General features: G+C 65.1%; 1 protein-coding gene across 1 annotated transcript; it reads right to left on the bottom strand.

Moving 5' to 3' along the window:
* Nucleotides 1-407: 407 nt before the first annotated feature.
* On the bottom strand, nt 408-14,635 carry RBM38 (RNA binding motif protein 38). Its single transcript, XM_045833674.1, has 4 exons — nt 14,230-14,635; nt 13,399-13,522; nt 12,879-12,933; nt 408-1,816 (listed from the first exon to the last, which is right to left on the bottom strand). The coding sequence occupies exons 1-4, from the start codon at nt 14,464-14,466 to the stop codon at nt 1,519-1,521; spliced, it is 714 nt and encodes a 237-aa protein (XP_045689630.1). The 5' UTR covers nt 14,467-14,635; the 3' UTR covers nt 408-1,518.
* Between the last annotated feature and the right edge of the window lie 5,547 nt (nt 14,636-20,182).

Below are 20,182 nucleotides of genomic sequence, written 5' to 3' on the forward strand. Positions count from 1 at the left end.
GAGCCAGTGGGCTCTCCCCTGGGGCTCCGGGCAGACCGCTGAGTGGGGAAGCACCTGGGGGGCGGGGTTTTCCGGTCCTTCACACGTGTGGCCTGGGGCCTGCCCGTGATGACTTTGGTGGGGAGGGACCGAGGGCCCCCACGTCAGGAGAAAAACTACAGGCCAACTTTCTCTTTAAAGAAAACAAGTTTTATTTTTATAATCTGAACATTCTAATAAAAATATTATAATAACATTAGCTACCTGTATTTCCGGGGCCTCGACTCTCCCAGGCGTCAGCCCGCCCCGGGGCCTCCCGAGTCCCTGAGGTAGGTCCGAAGGAATACCCCCAGCGCCCCCCAACATTCTGCCCGCCCCCCCCAAGCCCCCTCAGCCAGGCTGCCCCCTCACCCACCCTCCCTCCCTCCTCCTGCAAGGCGGGGCAGGGCCCCCCGGGAGCCCCGTCACCGCGCGCTGGAATTCTCGCCTCCCCAGCCGCCCCAGGCCCCGTGGCGGGCAGGACACGCCGGGCTGGTCTCAGCGCCGGCCGATGTGCAGCCAGGGACACGGGGAGCGGGCGGGGACGCTGTGTCCAGCCCCTCGGCCAGCATCACCTAGGGCCCCACTCTCTCCGTCCCCTGCAGGGGCTGCAGGGGCGGGGACAAGCTTCTGAGACGACTTACTGTCGCCGAGGAAGACCTCTGGTCTGGAGACGTCCACCCTCCAAGGCGCTCCTGGTGCTCGAGCGACAGGAGACTTTTCCCCACACAACTACTGTCCCCGTCTCCTTGGGCGGAGCCACGGACAGCAGGGAGCATCTCAAAGTCAAAAACAGGTTCTGGTTTCTCGGTGGCGGGAGCCTCCACTGAAAAAATAAACTGGAATTCTGGATCATCTTTAGTAGCAAAAAGGCCACAGTAAGAAACAAGGTCTCAGTGCTCCGAGGGCCAAGGACGCGGCCATGGCCGGTGGCCCTGCTGCCCCGGGAGCCTCAGGGGCTCGCGGGAGCCACCCTGGGCCACCGCCGGAAGTGAGAATCCCACGAGGCGGTGGTCACACACCTTCTCCCGCGTTCACAGCTTGTGCAGATGGAGTGACAACAAACAGTCAATTCACACCACTCATGTAGGTTTCCCTGGAGTAAGGCATCTTTGAGCAGGACAAAGTCCCTGCAGAGCCCGCAGGGCAGCCGGGGTCTGCAGCGAGTGGGCGTGGCCTTGCCGGGTGCTGGGTGGGGGGAGGCGGGGCCCCTCAGCCCGGAGCTCGGGGAGGGGGCGCAGGTGAAGGGAGGCGGCAGGCTGTACGCGCTGGGAGGTCTGGCTTACGTCTTCTGGAACTCTTGCTCCTTCTCTGTCTTAAAGTCCTCCCTGGACGCAGGGCGGGTCCTGGGTTTGGAGGGAAGCGGCTTCTGGGCCATCCAGGGTGCAGGCAGGGGTCCTGGGGGTCCCCAGAAGCACAGGTGCCGGTATGCAGCCCCAGCTCTGCCGGCCGCTGGCCGGGTGGACGTGTGGGCGGCAGGCCGCGGGCAGGGCAGCGGCCTCACTGCATCCTGTCGGGCTGCAGCTGCGGGGGCTGGTACTGCACGAAGGCGGTGCCCGCGGGGGCCGCGAGGCTCGGGGGCAGCGCGGCTGGGTAGCTGTAGCTCAGGAAGCTGGCGGGCGAGGCGGGCGAGGCGGCGTAGGGATACTGGTCGTAGGCGGCCGGCGCGTACTGCGCGTAGGCCGGGCTGGCGGGCGTGTACTCGATGTAGGGCGAGGACAGCGAGGGCATGGGGGTGGCCGGGATCACCACGCTGGGCTGGACGATGGCTTGTGGGTAGATGTAGTGGGGGGTCAACCTGTGGAGCCAAACGGGGGGTTTGAGGGTCAGGCGCCACGCTGGCTCCGGGGCGGGGCCCAGAGGGAGAGCAGGGCGCTGCTGTGTTCCCGGCCCGGGTCTCGCTTCCTGAGGCTTGAACACGTCAAGCCTGCGCAGGTGGGAGCACTGGCTGCACAAGAACGTCCTCTCCTCAGCGGGTCCTCCCCAGGCACCCCTCCCGGCCCTGCACCCCACGGGACTGCCGATGCGACTGGGGAACCAGGTCTGAAAGTGATTAAGCATCTCAAGACGGTGACAGCTGACGTCAAAGCCAGCGAGGGCCCTTTTGAGCACAGGTCCCCTCGTGAGTGCCCGGGCCACCGGCCCACAAGGGCCGCCCTGTCCCCATGCTTCCCTGCTCATCTTCCCAGCATCTGCCACCCACCCGAGGACACCCTTCGCAGCCCGCTGACTCTCCACGTCCGACTCCCCACCCAGAGCCCTTGCTCCCCAGAGAACGCTCATTCTGTCCACCGCCAGCCCGTCCCGGCCGCCAGCAGGGGCCCAATGTACGCCGAGTGGGCGAGCACGTAACTGACGCAGAAAAACCGTGCAGCGGTGATGGCAGGAAAGCCGATGCTGAGGCCTCAGGGAGGAGGGTGGCGGCTGAGACTCCCAGACCCTCTTAACTAACCGCCACACCGGTCCCACCCTGCAGGTCCAGGTGCCAGCGCACACCCTCCAGGCGGGGATCGACTCCTGTGTGCGCAAACGGGAGCCCAAGGCGCAGGGAGGCGGCAGCAGCATCTGTCCGCCCTGCCGACCAGCCGCTGGGCTGCCCTGGGTAAGTGGCTCAGCCTCTCTGGGCCTCACAGCCCACTGGGCACAGAGGAACCCCATGGGGGAGACACCGCGGCCATGGGCATCTCCTCCCCCTTCCTCACACCAGCACAAATCACACAGGATGGGGACCCCAACTTCCTCCCACTCCTGTACCATGGGCCCAGGATCCCTGCCCCTGCTCCTGCCCCAGAGAGGCTGCTTTGAAAGAAAAAGGAGGAGGTCCCTGGGGGCCTCGTCCCCTGGCAGGGGCAGAAACGGGCAGCTGTCTGCAGAGCAACTGGACAGTAAGTGGGCCGCCGAGACCATGCGCGCTGTCCCCCGGGGCAGGCCACCCCCAGCACCCACAGGGAGTCCTCTCCAGGGCAGAGACGGATGCATGTGCTCAGTGCATCACAGCGGCAGCCGCGGCCTCCGTGGAAAACCGCGGAGACCTGAGCGTCACGCCGGGGGCCCTCGGATGCCCCTCCAGACCCCACCGCACACGACGGGGGGACGAGGCCCACACTCAGCCCGAGCCCCTCCCCGCACCACGCCGTCAGGAGCAAGAACCACACAGAACAGAGATGCTGTTCACGCAAAACAGAGATATTTGCCCTACATGGTGATGCCGTCTGTGCCAGAAAAACAAATGCATGTGCGCGCATGCGAGCTGAGGACAGACAGGTGAAGCTGGGGCGCATGAAACACGACCCATTTCCATGGGCCCGCAAGTGGGCAGCAGCTCCGCCCGGCGTTACGTTTAGAAGCACAGAGAAGAGCTTCAGGGCCCCGCGTGGGTCTGAATACCCCGGGTGGGCGTGCGAGCACCCTCACGGGCACCGAGAGGGCTAAAGAGCGGGACCCACGACGGCCCAGGGTCCGCCCACCGCTGAGGATAAACGGGCAGTGGAGGGTCCGGGCCACGGGCTGGCACTCAGCCACCGAAAGAGAGGGACAGGGGCCACACTGGGGCACGTGCCCCGACACCGTGCTGAGCGACACTGGCCAGCCCACAGGGTCCCATCCACGTGCAGCGTCCACACGGGGGAGTGGTCAGACGGCCGGGGCTTCGGGCAGCCGGAGGGGAGTGCTCGGGCGTGTCTGGGGCTGAGGGTGAACCCCGAATTCCACACCGGCTGTGCTGCACACCTTCGTGAACACGCCTGACACCTTTGAGTGACAGACCCAGGTTGGCGTGACTTCACCACAGTCAGACATACGGGTAAGGCCCCCCCACCCCCACCCCACGGCGGGGCCCCTGCTGGCTGGGCCAGGCATGGGCAGAGCCGAGGTGAGGGAGGGTGGTGCGCAGCGGACCGAGCAGCAAGCACCTGGCAGACGGGGGACTGGGGCGCACCCGGCTCCGCGCCGGAGGGCCCCCAGCTCCCTCTGACCACTGGCCCTCCTAGGGAGCAGCACCCCAGCGGCTGCCACGGCAACGCACCCACGCCAGCATCAGCCAGCTCCTGCGCCCACACGGGCGATCGTTCGCAGTTTCCCGTCAGGAGGCCCTGGCTGGGGGCCATGATGCCTGCTCCCCCATCTGTTCAGAAGCCTCTGCCGGCCACCCCTCCGAGGGCCTTCCCCATGGGAAACAGAGCCTTGAGCAGAGGTGGGCCTGGGTTCAAGTCCCACCTCAGCCTCAGGGGCTGGGGCACAGCCTTCTCACCTGTCGAGGGTGTGCTCTGGGCCAGGACACGGTGTTCCGAGGGCTGCGCAAACCCTGGCCTCGTGGGGCCTGGACTCCAGGGGGGGTAGAGGTCACACACACACACACACACCCCAGCCCATGACCAGACCTGGGACTCCCAGGGTGTTCAAGGGAGGCTTCCTGGAGGAGGGGGCGACTGCACAGGGCTGGGGCGCCGTGGCCTGTCTCGCCCGCTGGGTCTCACATGACCAATTGGAGGAGTGCAACAGCCCCCAGGCACACGCCCCCCCAAGACAGCCGAGGGGCTCTGGTGGTCCAGGGGACCCCCGGGGAAGGAACAAATAAACGGGACAAACTGTGTCATGGGACAGCGCCTACCATGCCGCCCCCAGGCACCATCGGTGAGGGGCCCCGCACCGCGTGCACCCACACCCAGCTTCCAGAACCGGGGACACTCTTTAACTTGAGGTCCTGGCAGCTCTGAGGCCAGAACTTCTCCAAGCACGGGCAGCCCCACCCCAGACACCACTGCCCGCCACGCATTTGCTAAAAACACGGATCCCCCTGCAGACCGAAGTCGGGCAGGGGCCAGGGCCCCGCAGCCGAGAGCCCGGCAGAGATCCTCGCACGCACACAGGCCCTCGGGAACGGCCGCCCGGGCCGGGGCTGTGCGCTGTCCGCCCAGCACAGGTGCCGGGGCTTCACCAGGGACAGCCTCCTGGCCACACCTGGCCCAAGGTCTGGCCACACCCGAGCTCTGCCCTGCTGGGGGCCGCTCAGGCACCAGGAGGGTGCACCAGTTGGGGAGGAGGGGGGCCTGCTTCCTGTCCCTGGGGGTACTGTCCGCATCTAGTCACCTGTTCCCCCAGGTGCTCGGCCACCCTCGACACTCAGTATGAAAACCCCGAGGTGACGTACAAAGCTTTTCACAGCTATTTCACAGATGCTGCTGCTCCCCCATTTCTGAGCGACGGAAACTGAGGCCCAGAGAGGCCCCCGGCCCGAGGGCACGGCAAAGCAGAGTCTGCCCCGGTCCGTCCGCCGCCCAGTGCCTGTGCCCACGAGGGCTGTCTGCAGGCGGGGGCCAGCGAACCCGGACCCACCTGGGGTCCACCCAGGTGGGAGGGCAGCCCAGGTGCCAAGAGCCTCGCCCCAAGACGTGGCAGCCCCTGGTGGTGCTGCGTCTGCAAGAAGCTCGGTGTGTCCACAGAGACTGGACCTCAAGACAGGCGTGTGCACCCGGACTCGGGTCAAAGTCACAGGGAGGCCCTGGCTGGTGCGGCTCAGCGGACTGAGCGCCAGACTACAAACCACAGGGTCGTCGGTTCGATTCCCAGTCAGGGCACGTGCCTGGGTGGTGGGCCAGGTCCTCAGTACGGGACACAACAGAGACAACCACACATGGATGTTTTTCTCCTTGTCTTTCTCCCTCCTTTTCCCTCTCTCTAAAAGTAAATTAAAAAATCTTTTACATAAAAGTTTAAAAATGGCAGGGCCCTCCCCAGGGCAGCGGCGTGTGTCTGTAAAACAGGGGTCACGGAGGCCGACCTCAGGGTTCGAGGTGAGAGCCGGGACCCCCCAGTGGGGCAGTGGTCCTCAGCCAGTGTGTCTCTGCCCCTCAGGGGACACGGCCATGCCCGGGTCAGTTCTGGCCGTCACACCGGCGTGCCCCGGGCTTCCACTGGGTACGGGCCAGGGGCGCTGCTAGCACCCTGCAGTTCTCGGGACGGACCCCACGGAGAGTCCCCCAGCTCCGCCCGAGGGCAGGACCCTGCCACAGGCTGCACAGTGAAGGGCAAACAAATACAAGGGCTTCTCGCCACCCTCACAGCCAGGGGCGCCCACTCGGGGGGCTGGGAAGGAGGCCAGGCGGGGAGCTCGGGGTGCGCTGGGCACCCACCTGTGCACGGACACCCGGGCGCCCTGAGCTCTTCTGTGAGAAAGGACACCCGGCCACTCGGCAGCCCGCCCCGTCCGAGGGCAGCCCCCCCCTCCCCGGGTTCCCCCGCCCGCACCCCCAGGCCGGCACATCGCCACAGGCAGAGGCCCCGACTCCCCGGCGCCAGGGAACAGGGAGCTTGTGCCCAGAAGGTTCCTTGACTCTCTGCCTGCTCTCCGGACGGTCAGGACGCCGCCGCCGGGCTCCTCACGCCTGATCCTCAGGCCTCGGAAAAGGGCACAGGCCTGGCCCCACTCTGGCCAGCCCCTCAGGGACTCCCTGCCCTGGTTCCCTCCCCTGAAGCCACGCCCACCCCACCTCTAGGTGCCCCATCCTTCCGTCCCCTGCCCTCCCCCGCCTCCATCCACCCATGCCCCCACGTGGCCCAGCAGGCCCCGGAGGGCCACGGGGTGCTGCTGGACCACGCTGGAGGCACAGGGACTGGAGCTGACCTCGAGCCCGACTGGCTCCGGGGTCCTGGGCGGCCCAGGCAGCCATCCAGCACCCCCGCTGAGCAGGGACAGGCCGAGTCTCCGCCCAGGCCCACACACTCAGAGATAACAGCGCTCAGCCAAGGGCACCCCAGCCGGCTCGGCCCATCGGAGGAGACCGGGCGTCCAGAGGCGAGAAGCCCGAGTCCCTCCCTGCTGGCGGAGCCTGTCCGGTCCCCCGGCCCTCTCCGGCCTCAGCTGCCACCTCTGCAAATGAAGGGTGTGCCCCAGAGCCCGGCAGAGGCCCCAGGGGGCGGTCCTCAAAGGCCCCTCAGAAGGCACGTGTCCGGGGCCCTGAGCAGCATGGCCCACACGCTCCCAGGCGGGGGAGGGGTGCGGACAAGGGCCAGGGGCTGCCGGCGCCCAGGACGCGGCCGACCGCACCTCCGCACACTCAGAGCAAAACCCCCGGTGGAGCCAGTTCAGCTGCAGCCCCGGGGGTCCGCTTCTGAATGCAAAGCTGCCCCCAAAAATAAAAAGAATAAAAAAGGCGATGGGTCGGTTTCACTGTTCTGCTCTCTGGAGGTTTCTGCCCACTGCGCAGGAGACACCCAGCGGCTGGAGGCGGGACTCGAGGCTTTGGGGGCAGCGGAGGGGGCCCCCCCACGCCCCGCCGCCCTGGGAACGGGCCCTGCACAGGCCACAGGGAGACCAGGCCACAGGGGCCTCTCGGGAACCCCCGGGCTCTCTGGGGCCACCAGACCACAGGCGAGTGGGGGGGGGGCGGCCGGACCCGGGGCAGGTGAGACGCCCCCCCGGGGACCCGGGACTCGGCCCTGCCCGACACGGCGTGTCCACCGGAACCTGCTCCTGCCCCGAACGTGCACCCCACACCGGCCTCCCCCCGCTGGCCAGACCATCTGCTCAGGCCCAAAGCGCTGGAAGCTTCTTAGGAAGATGCCTCCTTCTGTGACACATTCCTTAAAAAGCATCCAGAGTCCCCCCTTCTCGCCCCAGCGCGGGTGGGGCAGCCACAGGCCTCGAACCGGGATTAGGGATCTGTCCCCAGGCGGGGCCTCCACGCTAGCCTGGCAGCCCAGCCCGCCCAGCAGCCAGAGGGACTCTTAAAAGACGCCAGTGACCTGGCCCTCCTCCGTCAGGGCCCACCTGGGCCCCAAGCCACTCAGAGTAGAACCCCACCGCCCGCCTGCGCCCCACTGCTGCCCCGCGAGCAAGGCCGCCTGCTGGGCCCTGCACCCCCCCCCCGCCTCCCACCTTTCCCCCGCACACAGCGCCTGTGGCCGCTGGAGCCACGGTCATCCCCTTGTCCGTCTGCAGGGTCCCCTCCCCAGGGCCACCCTGCGATCACACCGCGGGGTCGGGTGTCCTCGCGTCCCCACGCGGCGTCCTGAGCCTGGCCCACCGCAAGCACGTGTCTGCTGAATGGACTGCTAGAGGAACACACCGCTTCCTTCCGGCCCCCGGGGGGGGGAGGGGCAGGGGGAGGGGGAGTGATCCGATGTCCCCCCCTACCCCTTGTCAGGTCCACCTGGCAGATGGGGAAACTGAGGCTCGACCAAGAAAGTCATGGGGACAAGGGCTGGAACAGGTGAAAAAGGGGCCCCCAGACTCCATACCCAGCTGGGGGCCCACCCCCCTGCCACCTAAAGCGGGGGCACCCCCGGGGGGTTTTAGCTGCCTGCCTCAGCATCTGTCTGCGGTCTGGCCCTGCCCTGGGTCTGAGGGCCCCCCATGCACTCCCCACAAGGCTCTCCAGCCCGAGAAGGGCCAGCAGGGCCAGGAGCGGAGCCGGGGACCTCTCGGAGGCCGGCTTCTGTTCCCGCGGCAGACAGGGACAAACAGCAGGTGTGCACGGGCCACCCGCCTCGCCACCCCCACTGTGCTCCAGCGAGTGACAAACAGGAAGTGCTGATCACCCCAGACACCCTGAAAGTAAAAACAAGCCACGTGACGCCCCACGGTGGAGGTGGGGGAGGGCGCCCACCTCCTCCCAGCGCCCACAGCCTCTGGCGCTGAGCTCACTTCCTGCCGTGCCCTCAGGGCGCCCACCCCCTCAGGCACTGCGCGGCACCCCCCAGCTTTACCTACTGCACGTTATAAAACAGTGACAGACTCCCAAGAAGGTGCAAAGACAGCATGGAGAGGTCCCCCAAAGATGACGTCTCACAACCCAGAGCGTTACTAACACCGGGAACCACCGGCACATGGCTACCGACCGGTGTCAGGCGTGGCTGGATCTCACCATTTTCTGATGGGTCCTGGCGGGTAAGCCCGGCACCGTGTCACATGCACACACCCCCCCCCCCCCCGTGCACCATGACGGTCACCGTGCAGGGCTGTCCCACCCCCATGAGAACCGCCCGCTCTGTCTCACGTGGCACCCGCTCTCCGGCCCCCGCGCACACCGGTGGCTCCGCAACAGTCTGGCGACCCCGCTAGAAAGGAGGTGCCCTGTGAAGGGGACTGTGTCTTTCTTACTCAAAATAGCCCAGGCGCACGGCCCGGCACATAGCAGGTGCTCAACACAAACTCAGTGAACGAAGGATTCCGCCCAGGCCTGTGGACCCCACACCTTCCTATCACGCCCGGCCCCTCTCCTGCCCTGGTGGCCTGGGCGCTTCCGCTCAGACCCCTGGGCATGTTCTCGCACGGCCTGGGCCTCGGCGCGGGCGCTGGGGACGTTCGCACAGACACTGCAGGCCACACGGTCCGTGTGAGAGGGCCCCACGGTGCTGTCTGTCGCAGGGGGTCAGAGTGTGTCCAAGGGCTGGCCAGTGGGGAGGAGCTGGGCCCCCGAGGAAGGAACCAGGGCGAAGGAGCCCCCGGCTTGGGCCCCCACCCCACTCTGCGAGAGCCGAGCACGGTTCCCCTCGCCGAGGCCCGCACAGGTGGGGGAGTGACAGACCCTGACCCGGACTGCTGTGCGACCCTCACGGCCGGCCAAACCCCAGGTCCTCCCGTGGGCCAGACCCCGACCGACGGCTCTGCACACAGCACCCGGTCAGCCCTGCGAGGTGTGCCCACCACCCAGCTGGGGAGGGGGCCCAGACAGAGAGGGCTGGGCCCTGCCTCGAACCCAGGCAGACCCCGGGGCCTTTGCTCCAGCCACCGGCGCACCTGACAGCGAAGCAGCCCCGGGACCCCATCTTGTCATCTGGGCGCCCCAGGGGCCTGGCCCCAGGCCTGGCACGCAGCGGGGCTCACAGTAAATGGGCGTGGAGCCCGAGCACACCCCCTTTAAGAATGGCATGGGTCAGCTGTGCCCGGAGAAGCAGCTGGCCCTTCAAAAATAACCGCAGGACGGGCCCCGAGCGCAGCCCGGCCTGGGTGTGAACGGGCGCCCCGTGATGCCGGGACGCCCCTTCCGGGCGAGGCCCCAGCTCTGCCTGGACACAGCCCGCTCCAGACGGCTCTGCCTCCCGTCCCGCCTGCGGCCTGCTCGCGTTCCGCCGGCCAGCGAGGGGCCTCTCGGCTGGGCGGTCCGTGGCCGCCACCGTCTCCTCCCTTGGAGACACCTGTCACCTGCCAAGGACACCAAGCCTCAGGGAGGGGCCCCCCACGGGGTTACAGGATGGAAATGCACAGTCAGCCGAGCCAGGTCCTGAACACGTCCATCCACTTAAAAACAAGAACAGCAGGAGGAGGAGAATCCAAGCAAAAAGCCCCAAGTGCAAACTTCTCCGGGGACTCCTCCCACACTGACCTTTACGACCCGGCCAGGCGAGCGCTCCCGGCAGTGGCCTCTCCCAGAGCGGGGCGGGGGTCCCTGAGAGCTGTCCGGGCCGTGCGAGGGGCCAGGACGTCCCGGAAAGGCAGGCCGGGCAGGAGAGGGGTCACCTGGCTCCCACCCAGAGCTCGCACGGCGCCCTCCGCCAGCGGCAGGCCCGGCCTCACTGCCCACCGGGGGCCGACAAACCCGACCGCTGAGTCAGGCCCGGCCCGATTGTTCACAAAGACAAAGGGGACGCTGACAGCCCAACTCCCCGGCCCAGCAGGCGGGCGCTGGGAGAGGACAGCTGACCCGGGCGGCCCGGCCGGCCACCCCTCTGCGGCAGTGCACCCACGGGCCCCACCCAAGCCTGGACCTCAGCAAGGCCAGGAGGGAGGCGGCGAGGTTCCAAGAGGCTCCAGTCCACCGCCCGACTGCGGGACAGTCCCTCTGACCCCTTGTCCCTGTTTGCGTCTCCACCCCTTGGCAACCAGTTAGCAGCGGGAGGCCTCTTCCCTGACCCAGGTGTTAGATGACCGGCTGGCAGACGGAGTTACACAACAGTGTCGCCTGAGTGGGGGACGCACAGCAGTAAAAACTGTGACCCACCCCCGCAATTGCCTTCACGTGGGTGATGCTCTGGGGACCCCGAGGCACGATCGGGGTGTCCCCGTCACCCCCCGCCCCACAGAGCAGTGGTTGAGAGTGTGGGTTCCAGAGCCAGCCAGCCCGGGCACGGATCCTGCCCCTCCAGCCACGCCAGACGGGCTGGTAACCTTCCGTTGTCTGTTTCCCCATCCAGCCTCAGTGGGTGGTCTCGGGGACAGAGGGAGAGGCGTGGCAGGCACAGGGCCACCCAGCCCCCTGCACCGACGCTGTGTCGGAAGATAAAACTTGAGGCTCAAGAGGAGGACACCATATCACCTGCCAAGACGGGCCCAGCCGGCAAGTGACAGGGTCAGGATTCGAACCCGGGTCTGCAGGCTCCAGGGGCCAAGCACTGCCAGTTGCTAGAGTCTCAAAGGCAGCCGAGATGGTGGGGGAGGTATTGTTACATTTCAAACAGGAAGAGCTGCTTGTGCTGGAAGCTCACACCCTTATCTTTGTGCAGCCGGCCCTGCCCCTGGGCACCTGGTGTGGCCCCGGAGAACACGGCCAGGGCTGTGAAAACCAGGAACACCCTCCTTATGGGGCCTGAACCCCAGAGAGGAAGAGCCTGGGGCGATGTCAGGACTGGGGTATCCCCACACCCCTTCCCAGACAGCTGCAGACACTGTGACACAGAGCCCCGGTGAGAAGGAAACCCAGGACCACCTGCTCCCAGCCACCCTCCAGGCTCCCCACCCCCAGAAGACAGACCGGCGCTGAGCTCACACACGAGCCATGCACGCCGAAGCCACCGCACCGTGCAGGCGACCCTGAGTCGCCGGCCTGGGGCAGTTCCTCGGTCACCTGGCTGACCTGGCCAGTCGGTGCCCCCGAGCCTGGCGCCACCCCTGCTCCGAGGCCCTTGGTCCACGCGGCCCCGCGAGCCAGAATGCTCCTCCCACTGGGCCTCGACCCTGGCGCCCGAGACTGGTCTCTAATAGCTGGAGAAGTGCCATGTTCTAAAACCAGCAGCCTGTTTTATAACGGACTGTCCTCCCCGCCCCCTGCAAGGAGCCACCCCCCACCGCGACGACAAGCCCCCGGCTCTGGGGCGCACGCCACATCAATCACGGGCCGGGCGGCAGGAGCGCACGGCGGGTCCTTTGTGCCCCCGAGGCCTGCCCGTCTTTCCCCAAGCAGCTGCCGGGCCCTATTAGATGTTTAAAAAAAAAAAAAAGGCAAGGAAAGAGGGGCCTTTTCTGGACACGGGAGGGTGGGACACGCTTCTCCAGAGCACGTCAGACAAAAGGCACAGAGGCCAGCCGGCCGGGGCTGGGGACATCTGGCCCCGATCCCCGCTCACCTGCTCCAGCTCGCACAGCGGCCGGACCCCGGCTGGCGCGACCTGCTGCCACCATCTGCCGGGCGCGGGAGCAGGACAGAGAGGCTCCCTGACAAGGGCCCGGCCCGCCGGTCCCTAAGAATGTCGGCGACCCTTCCAGAGCGCCCACCTGCCACCTGAGGTCTGCACTCACAGAAATCGGGGGTACGGTTACGGTTACGGTCCCCACTCCGCGGGTGAGGACACAGAGGCAGAGACACCTGTGTCAGCTGCCAGAGGTCACACAACTAGAGAGCGGGAAGCCAGAGACGTTTGAACCCCAGGCCTCAGGCTCCCGAGCCCACGCTCCTCACCTCCCTCTGCTGCGGGGCCTCTGCCAGGGGCGGAGAAACGCCGGCTGCCTTCTCTCAGTTCTCCCAGCTTGTCCCCGCCCCGCCCCAGCCCCCAAAACCAAACCACCGCTTCTGAAAAGTTGGAGTGAGCGTTCCCTGGACACCTCAGGGCACAACCAAAGCAACAGGGCTGGCAGTCCTGGAGTGAGGTGTGGGCGCCCACCCTGGGGGCCCCCCGGCCCGTCCCCGGCCCGCCACCCCACTCACCCGTACGTCCGCTGGATCAAGGTGGGATGCAGCTGCTGCACGCCGATGGCGAAGCCTACAACGAGAGGCCCGTTAGGGGCAGGGCTCACCCAGGGCGGCGGCACCGCACAGCCACGCCAGTCTAACCACAAGGGAAAATGGGCTTCCTCTCTCCACCCCAGGCCACCCCCACACGAACCCCAAAGCTCCCAGCAGAGCAGCCCAAGGGACCTGGGGGACAGCAGCCTGTAGGCTTTCGTCCTCCCCACCTCAGGTCCCGGAGACCAACGTCCTCCCTCCCGTCAGAGGACAGCTGACAACTGGGTGACGCACCCTCGTCGCCCTGTGCCACTGGCACACGCAGCTAGGTGAAGGGGCCCAGCTCCCAAGCTGGGGAATGACTGCCCTGTGACGGCTCTGCAAGCACATGACAGCCGACTGGCACTCCTGGGGCGGGTGGGGGCGGGGGTGTTCCCCTACACAGATCCCAATGCTGAATATAGCAGCCAAGCAGAGCCGGGGAAGGGAAACGGCCTCCTACCCGAATGCAGGCTCCTCGGCTTGGCACCCAGATAGGCCAGGTTGACATTGGCTTTGCGGCCGTCGATGTTGGGGTTCGGGTCTTTGCAAGCCCGCTCGGCGGCCGCCCGGTCCACCATGGTCACCTGGAGGAGCAGACGCATCCATGGGCTCTGCCCTGGCCCGGGTGCCCACTTCCCCCACCCCTCAGACCCCAGCCCCCCCGCCCTCCCACAAAGCTGCCCCCGGGATTCAAGCCCCTCCCTCCCAAGTTCAAGTACTAGGAAGCCTTGACTTCAAGGGCAGAAACAATCCCCAGGGGAGACCGAGCACCCTCCCTTCTCCCAAGGGAGGCAGGGGCCTGTGACTTTTCTCACAGAAGAGGTTTGGAGACACTGTAGTTGGAAAGAGACTGGTTTCAAGCCGCTTTTTAAACTGATGTTTATCTGTAGCGGCAGAAGGGGTTGTTGGAAAACACGGGGGGGGGGGCGCGCTAAGGGCTCCGAAGCCCCTGCTCCTCACTAGCTGGTTGCTCCATGAGGTCCTGAGAGTAGTCATCTGACCCCACCAGCTCTCCACAAACTTACAAGTTCCAATCGAAACCAGAGGATCTCCCTTTTAAACCGGGCGTGGGGCGGGAGAAGGCTGACCCAGCCGAAGGATGGGGGGGCGGGACCGGCTGGAACGTGAACCGTCGTCCCCGGAGCCCGAGAGGGGGCAGCAGGTGCCAGCGCCAGCCGAAGGCGCCCCGGGCGGCCGCGGAGTGGCTGGGCGTGCGCCTGCCAGTTGACTCAGCGCCCGGGGCCAAGATAAGTGCAGTTTGGGGTGCGCGCCCAGCCTCTGGGCCACTTACGAAGCCGTAGCCGCGGGACTTGCCCGTCTGGCGGTCGGTGATGACCACGGCCTCCTCAATGTCCCCGAAGCCCTCGAAGTACTTCCTGAGCGAGGCGTCGGTGGTATGGTATGGCAGGCCGCCCACGAAGATCTTGGTGAACGTGGTGTCCTTCTGCGAGCCGTGCATGGCGCCGGGGGCGGCCGGGGGCCGCGGGAAGCCCGCGCTCGGGGCGCACGGCGCGGGCTGCAGCAGCATCGGGGGCGCCCCGCGGCCTAGGGACCCGGGTCGCGTGGGGATCCGCTCATGGGCAGCGACAAGGAGCGGGCAAGGCAGCAGCGGTGCCTCCGGGCCCGTCCACTCGCGGGCCGTTCCAGCAGTGCGCACCGCGATGAGACGCGCTGCGCTCCTGCCGGCGCTGCGGGCACTCTGCGCCCGGGCGCCCGCCCCCGGGCTTTGTAGCCGGCTCCACCCCCCGCCCGCCTGGGGCCCGCCCCCTCCCCGCCCCTGGCGCGCAGGGGCCGCCGGGAAGCGTAGTCCGGGCCCCGCCCAGCCGCGCCCAGGGCTCTGGGAAAGGCCTTGGGGTGGGGTCCGCCTCAGGGGACGGAGCATCCGGAAGTTTTCCGAGGTCCTACTACGTGCCTGTGGAGTTGCCGGCCACTGCCCTCAGGGCGCGCAGAATCTAATGAATCAGATATAATCGAATATTAAATCATGATTATTGATGCGATATTCGTCTTAATACATTAAAGGAAAAACCATTTTCTTTTGTCTATAGATATAATTAGTTGGACGAATACTAACCAGGGAGTGGTGGCTGCGCAGATGCGCAGAACACGCTCTAACCCCACGGGGCATCTCTGGATAAGACGCACAATTCAGCAAGTAATCACACACTATACAATCCAGAAAGAAAGAAATCGGGGTGCTGCTGTCCAGGAGAGGCCCAAGGGGTCCCGGAGGCCCCCCCAGAGACAGTGTCTGGGCAGGGGAGGGAGTTCCAGCCCCTTCAACAGTCTGTCCCCAACCACAGCCTGTGCCAGGGGTCCCTCCATCCGTGTGGACTGTCCTTGGTGGAAATTAAGCAGAGCGCTGTCCACCTTCCCCGTTGTTCTAGTCCCCAACCCCAGAAACAGGTCACCTCACCTCCAGCCCTCTGAGTGTTACACCTGGAAGGATGGGCTACAGAATTTGTTAAAATATATTTTTACTTATTTATTTTTAGAGAGAGGGAAGGGAGGAAGAAAGAGAGGGAGAGAAACAATGTGTGGTTGCCTCTCATATGCCCCCCACTGGGGACCTGGCCAGCAACCCAGGCATGTGACCTGACTGGGAATCGAACCTGCGACCCTTTGGGTTCACAGGCCAACACTTTATCCACTGAGCCATGGCAGCCAAGGCTGGCTACAGAATTTTGAGAGCTCAAAGTTATTAGGAATTTCACGTCTGACAGCAAAGCACTGAACCAACTACGGAGCCTTTCTCAGCGTCTGGCCATGTGGCAGTGCGGGTCACTGCCCCCACAGCTGGCCCGGGCACCAACTTCCCCCACAGGTGGGTCATACCATGGTGCCAGCCTGGGGACCTCAGCCTCTCTGCATGTCCAGCCCCACCACTGTGACGCCCTGTGCAGTCTGGAACTGTAACTCTAAGTAGGGTCACTCTGGGCCCAACCCTAGGGACGTCCTCTCTGGACGGTGGGACACAGGCTAGGGCCTGCGAGGACATGAGTGGCACCAGGTGGGCTGAGGGGGACAGGGATACAGGTGAAGTGTCTGCTGGTCATTCATGCTGTGTTTGGCCCCAGGTCCAGACAAACCCATCCCACGTCCCTGGACTTCCTGACCCCAAGGTCCACCCTGCAGCTACTGAAGTCTGACCCTCCCTTCCCCAAGCCGCAGTCCCCAGGCCCTGTATGCTGGGTAGGGAACCCCAAGTCTTCAAAGATCCTACTGGGGACATACTTTTCTGTCTCAACTCCTTTCCCCTTCTCTTGTCACTCACTGTCCCCCCAACTCCAGGCCTTTGCAACATCACCTGCCAAGCAGGGGGCCTTTGGGAAACATCTGCCTGAATGTAGATGGAACGAAGGAGGTGTGGGCAGCTAGCTCCCCACCAGAAAAGGGACCCTCTGCTCTGGCCGGCCGGCTCAGTGGGTTATGGCGTCATCCCAGGGCACCAGGTCGCAGGTTTGACCGCCAGAGGGGGGCTCATACGGGAAACGACCAGTGAGTGCACCAATAAGTGGAACAACAGAGCGGTCTCTCTCAAATCAATAAATGGAAGAAAAAAATGTTTCAAAACCCAAAAAGGGACGCTCTGAAAACTTTGATGGAAGCGCGACCCAGCTCTTTTCCTCCCTGGCTGCCTGAAGATTAGCCGCCCTGGAGAAGGACACAGTCACTATCCGCACCGGGAAGTTCACGGCCAACAGACAACGTCAGAGAAAACAAACGGACGTCACTGACGTCCTTCACCCTGGGAAGGCACCGGTACGTAGGCAGAAATTCAGGAAAAACCAGCCAAAGCACCATCTTTGCGTTTGGATTCAGAACCCATTTCGGTGGCGGCAGAGACAGCCGGCTTCGGCGGCGATTCACGACTCCTCGGCTCACACCAGGGGAAACGCACCCAAACACACGCGTGTCGCACACCGCCTAGATAAGAACTCAAAAACTAACAGCGAAAGGAACGCCGGGACACAATACACAAAGTCGGCGGGACCGCGAGGGCCCACGTCGGTGCTGGCCAAAAATAAAGAAGTAAATAAATAAGGAGTCAAGAATCTTCCGTGACTTTGTGGCGATCAGGCACATTTTTCATGAGAAGACTGATACATTTAAGAACTTTAAAAAAAAATAAAGCATGACCTACACTTGTTGCGCCAGGGAAAGCGTCCTCGTGATCTTCGGCGAGCTGGGTTCCTTCGCTGGGCCTCGGTTTCCCCTTTTGTGACCCACAGGTCCAGACAGCCTCGGCCAGGAGGGGCTAGGGCAGGGTCCCGGGCGACCTGGGCTCCCCGCGCCTCGTGCGGGCGGCGGAGGCTCCGGAACTACAAATCCCAGCGCCGCCGCGCGGGCCCCGCCCTCCCCCGCCCACCGCCCGCATCGAAGCGCCACGCGCGGAGGTGAGTCCGCGGGGAGCGCGGCTGCCGGCAGGCGGTGGGCGCCCGCGGAGCACGTGCTGGCGCCGGGGGCCGGAGGTCTCCGGAAGGGTCCCGACCCGGGCCGGCCGCCCAGGGCGGGGCCACGGAGTCGGGAAAGCGGAAAGCACAGGACTGGGGCTGGGCATTGGTCCTCCCCGGAGCGCGCCGTCTCCCGCGGCGTGCACCGGGCCTCCCGCCCCTCTGGGAAGGCGGCGGGGAGGGGAACCAGTGTCTTAAAAAGCGGATGCCCAGGGACGGGTTCCTTCACTCGTTCATCCCCTGATCCCTTAGGTTTCTGCAACGGCAACCTCTCCGACCCTAGTAGGGTGGCCCCGCGGCCGCACGTGGCTCCAACTTCTGTGTGAGAGTCAATTACCCCCCAGCTCACACTTCATGGAATGGCCCGTCCGCCGGGAGGCCGGGGTTCTAGGCCCCCGGGGACACTGCAAGTCCGAAACGAACGCGCCTGCCTGCTGGCCGCAGCGAGCTTTACGTTTTAGGAGTAGAGAGACAACAAATGAATGTTACATTTAGGTGAATTTTCCAGGCAGTTGCTGAGCAGAGAACCAAGAGGGATGGGGGACGGGGGCGGGCCGAGCGGGACAAGGGCACTTGGGTGCCGGGAGGCTGTGGAAGACCCTGGGGACACCCTGTGCCCTGTCCGGCCCAGCATGTCCACGGCGCTGAGACTGCGAAACCGTGTGCTAAGCCGATGCCAACAACCAGGCCCCTCGTGGTGTAAGAAAAATAACCCCCTAGGGGGTCCTCTTCCCGCTCCCCTCAGTCCCTGTGGCACTCACTAGGGGTTGGGAGGAGGTCAGTGCGGAGAGTGATTGTGGTCCCATCATCAGTGACCGTGGGCCCGCGCTCCTCCCTCTAAAGCTCCAGCCCCTCATCATGAGGGGGCGGCAGCGGTGCCTTCTGCACCGGGGCTGTGGGGGCTGCGGGGGCTGCGGGGGTGGAGTGGGGGCGGAGGGGGCAGGACCGGGAGGCGGAAGAGAAAGAGCACAGGTGTGGCGACTGGGGCCAGGCGCTTGGGGTCAGCGCCCAGTGCCTGCTGCTGGCCGACACACACACTCACACACACACACTCACACACACACACACACACACACACCCTTCTCGTCCCCTGCGGGCGGTGTCCCCGGCCCCCAGCTCTGGGTCTGGCAGTGGCGCAGGCCCTGTCCCCCTGCCCACCGCCCACCCGGCTCACTCAGAAGATGTCTGACGCTGAGTCCCACCTCACAGCCTGTCCCTGTCCCCATGGGGGGAGCCTAGACTGGGGACCCTTGCTCCGGAAGGCTGGCCCTTGTCTTAAACGATGCCTGAGGGGTTTGAGCATTTGCTGTGGGTTGAATTGTGTCTCCCAAAAAGTACCCTTGCCCCGCTCAGTGTGGCTCAGTTGGTTGGAGCGTTGCCCCTTAACCGAAAGGTTGCAGGTCTGATCCCCGGTCAGGGCACATACAGGAGGCAACCGATCGACATCTCTCCCCAAGAGCAATGAGAAGATGTCCTCGGGTGAGGAATAAGATATATATACATGTTCAAGTCCTAACCCCTGGTGCCTGTGGGTAATGAATGACCTTATTTGGAAGTAACTTTTTTAAAGATTTTATTTATTTATTTTTAGAGAGGGAAGGGAGGGAGAAAGAGAGAGAGAGAGAGAAACATCAATGTGTGGTTGCTGGGGGCCGTGGCCTGCAACCCAGGCATGTGCCCTGACTGGGAATCGAACCTGTGACACTTTGGTTCACAGCCCGAGCTCAATCCACTGAGCTACGCCAGCCAGGTTGGAGGCAGTTTTGGTCATCTAGTCAATTGCAGGTGAAGTCATATTGGATGCGTATGGGCCTGATCCAGTGACTTGCCCTTGTAATGAGGCCACGTAAAAACGCAGAGACACACAGGGAGCGCGCCAGGGGACACTGCGGCGGAGGTCGGGGTGACGCCTGCTGCGCCCAGGCAGGCCGCCACTGCTGTGACACCAGGGGAGAGAGGCCTGCGCAGGGCAGACCCCCCTCCGGGGGCCCGCAGCGCGAGCGAGGCCTGGCTGGCACCTTGAGTTCGGACTCCGGGTCTCCAGAGCTGAAAGGGAACCAGTTTCCATGGTCCAGCCGCCCAGGTCCTGGTCCTCTGCGGCATTCGTCCTGGGAGACTAACGCCAGAGGGGGGAAGACCAGGACAGAACCCCGGGCAGGGGGTCCACCGCTCAGCAGGGAAGGTGGGGTGCGGCTAAGGACCCTTCCACTTAAAACATCCCCTGTTTACGCCCACTCCTGTCCTCCCCCCAGGGCCCCCACCGGGGAGAAAACTGGTGCCCCCCTTCCCTGGAGCCCTCCTGGCTGCCTCCTGCTGGCCAGACTGGGGCCCACCAGCCCCACCTGCGTCTCCGAGGCACCATCTGGCTGCGGCCCCAGGACCAACTCAGATCTTCCGTTCCCGGCCCGCCCTGGTGTCTGGGTCAGCGGTCACGGTCCGGACACGTCACACACGTGCCAGAGGGCTCTCGGCTGCCTCAGCTATAAGATGGGCATGAGGACAGTCACGTTGTCACACGGCTTTTGTGGGGACGAAACTAGATAGCACACAGAAAGTGCTGAGCTCGCTCCGCACTGAACAGGAGCTCGGTAATGCAAAAGCCTGCGATTTTCATGTCCTGCCCGGGCGTGTTTCAGTTTCCAGCCCGCGTGGCAGCCAGCAGCAGGCGGGGAGGTGGCAGCCTCGTCAGCCCTCCCGCATGCACACATGCTGTCAGGGGTCAGGTGGCTCCCCATGGCCTGGGGGCAAAGTCCCAAACCCCTTTCTTCAAGATGCCCTCCCTCCCTCCCT

Source organism: Phyllostomus hastatus, unplaced genomic scaffold, assembly GCF_019186645.2.
Source record: "Phyllostomus hastatus isolate PE091 unplaced genomic scaffold, TTU_PhHast_1.1 phas_contig_17, whole genome shotgun sequence".
Classification (NCBI taxonomy): Eukaryota; Metazoa; Chordata; class Mammalia; order Chiroptera; family Phyllostomidae; genus Phyllostomus; species Phyllostomus hastatus.

Coding starts and splice junctions, on each gene's coding strand:
- RBM38 (XM_045833674.1), bottom strand. CDS start 14,466: ATGCTGCTGCAGCCCGCGCCGTGCGCCCCGAGCGCGGGCTTCCCGCGG. Junction 13,523..14,229: donor AGTCCCGCGGCTACGGCTTC/GTAAGTGGCCCA, acceptor CTGCTCCTCCAG/GTGACCATGGTGGACCGGGC. Junction 12,934..13,398: donor GCCGAGGAGCCTGCATTCGG/GTAGGAGGCCGT, acceptor CTCTCGTTGTAG/GCTTCGCCATCGGCGTGCAG.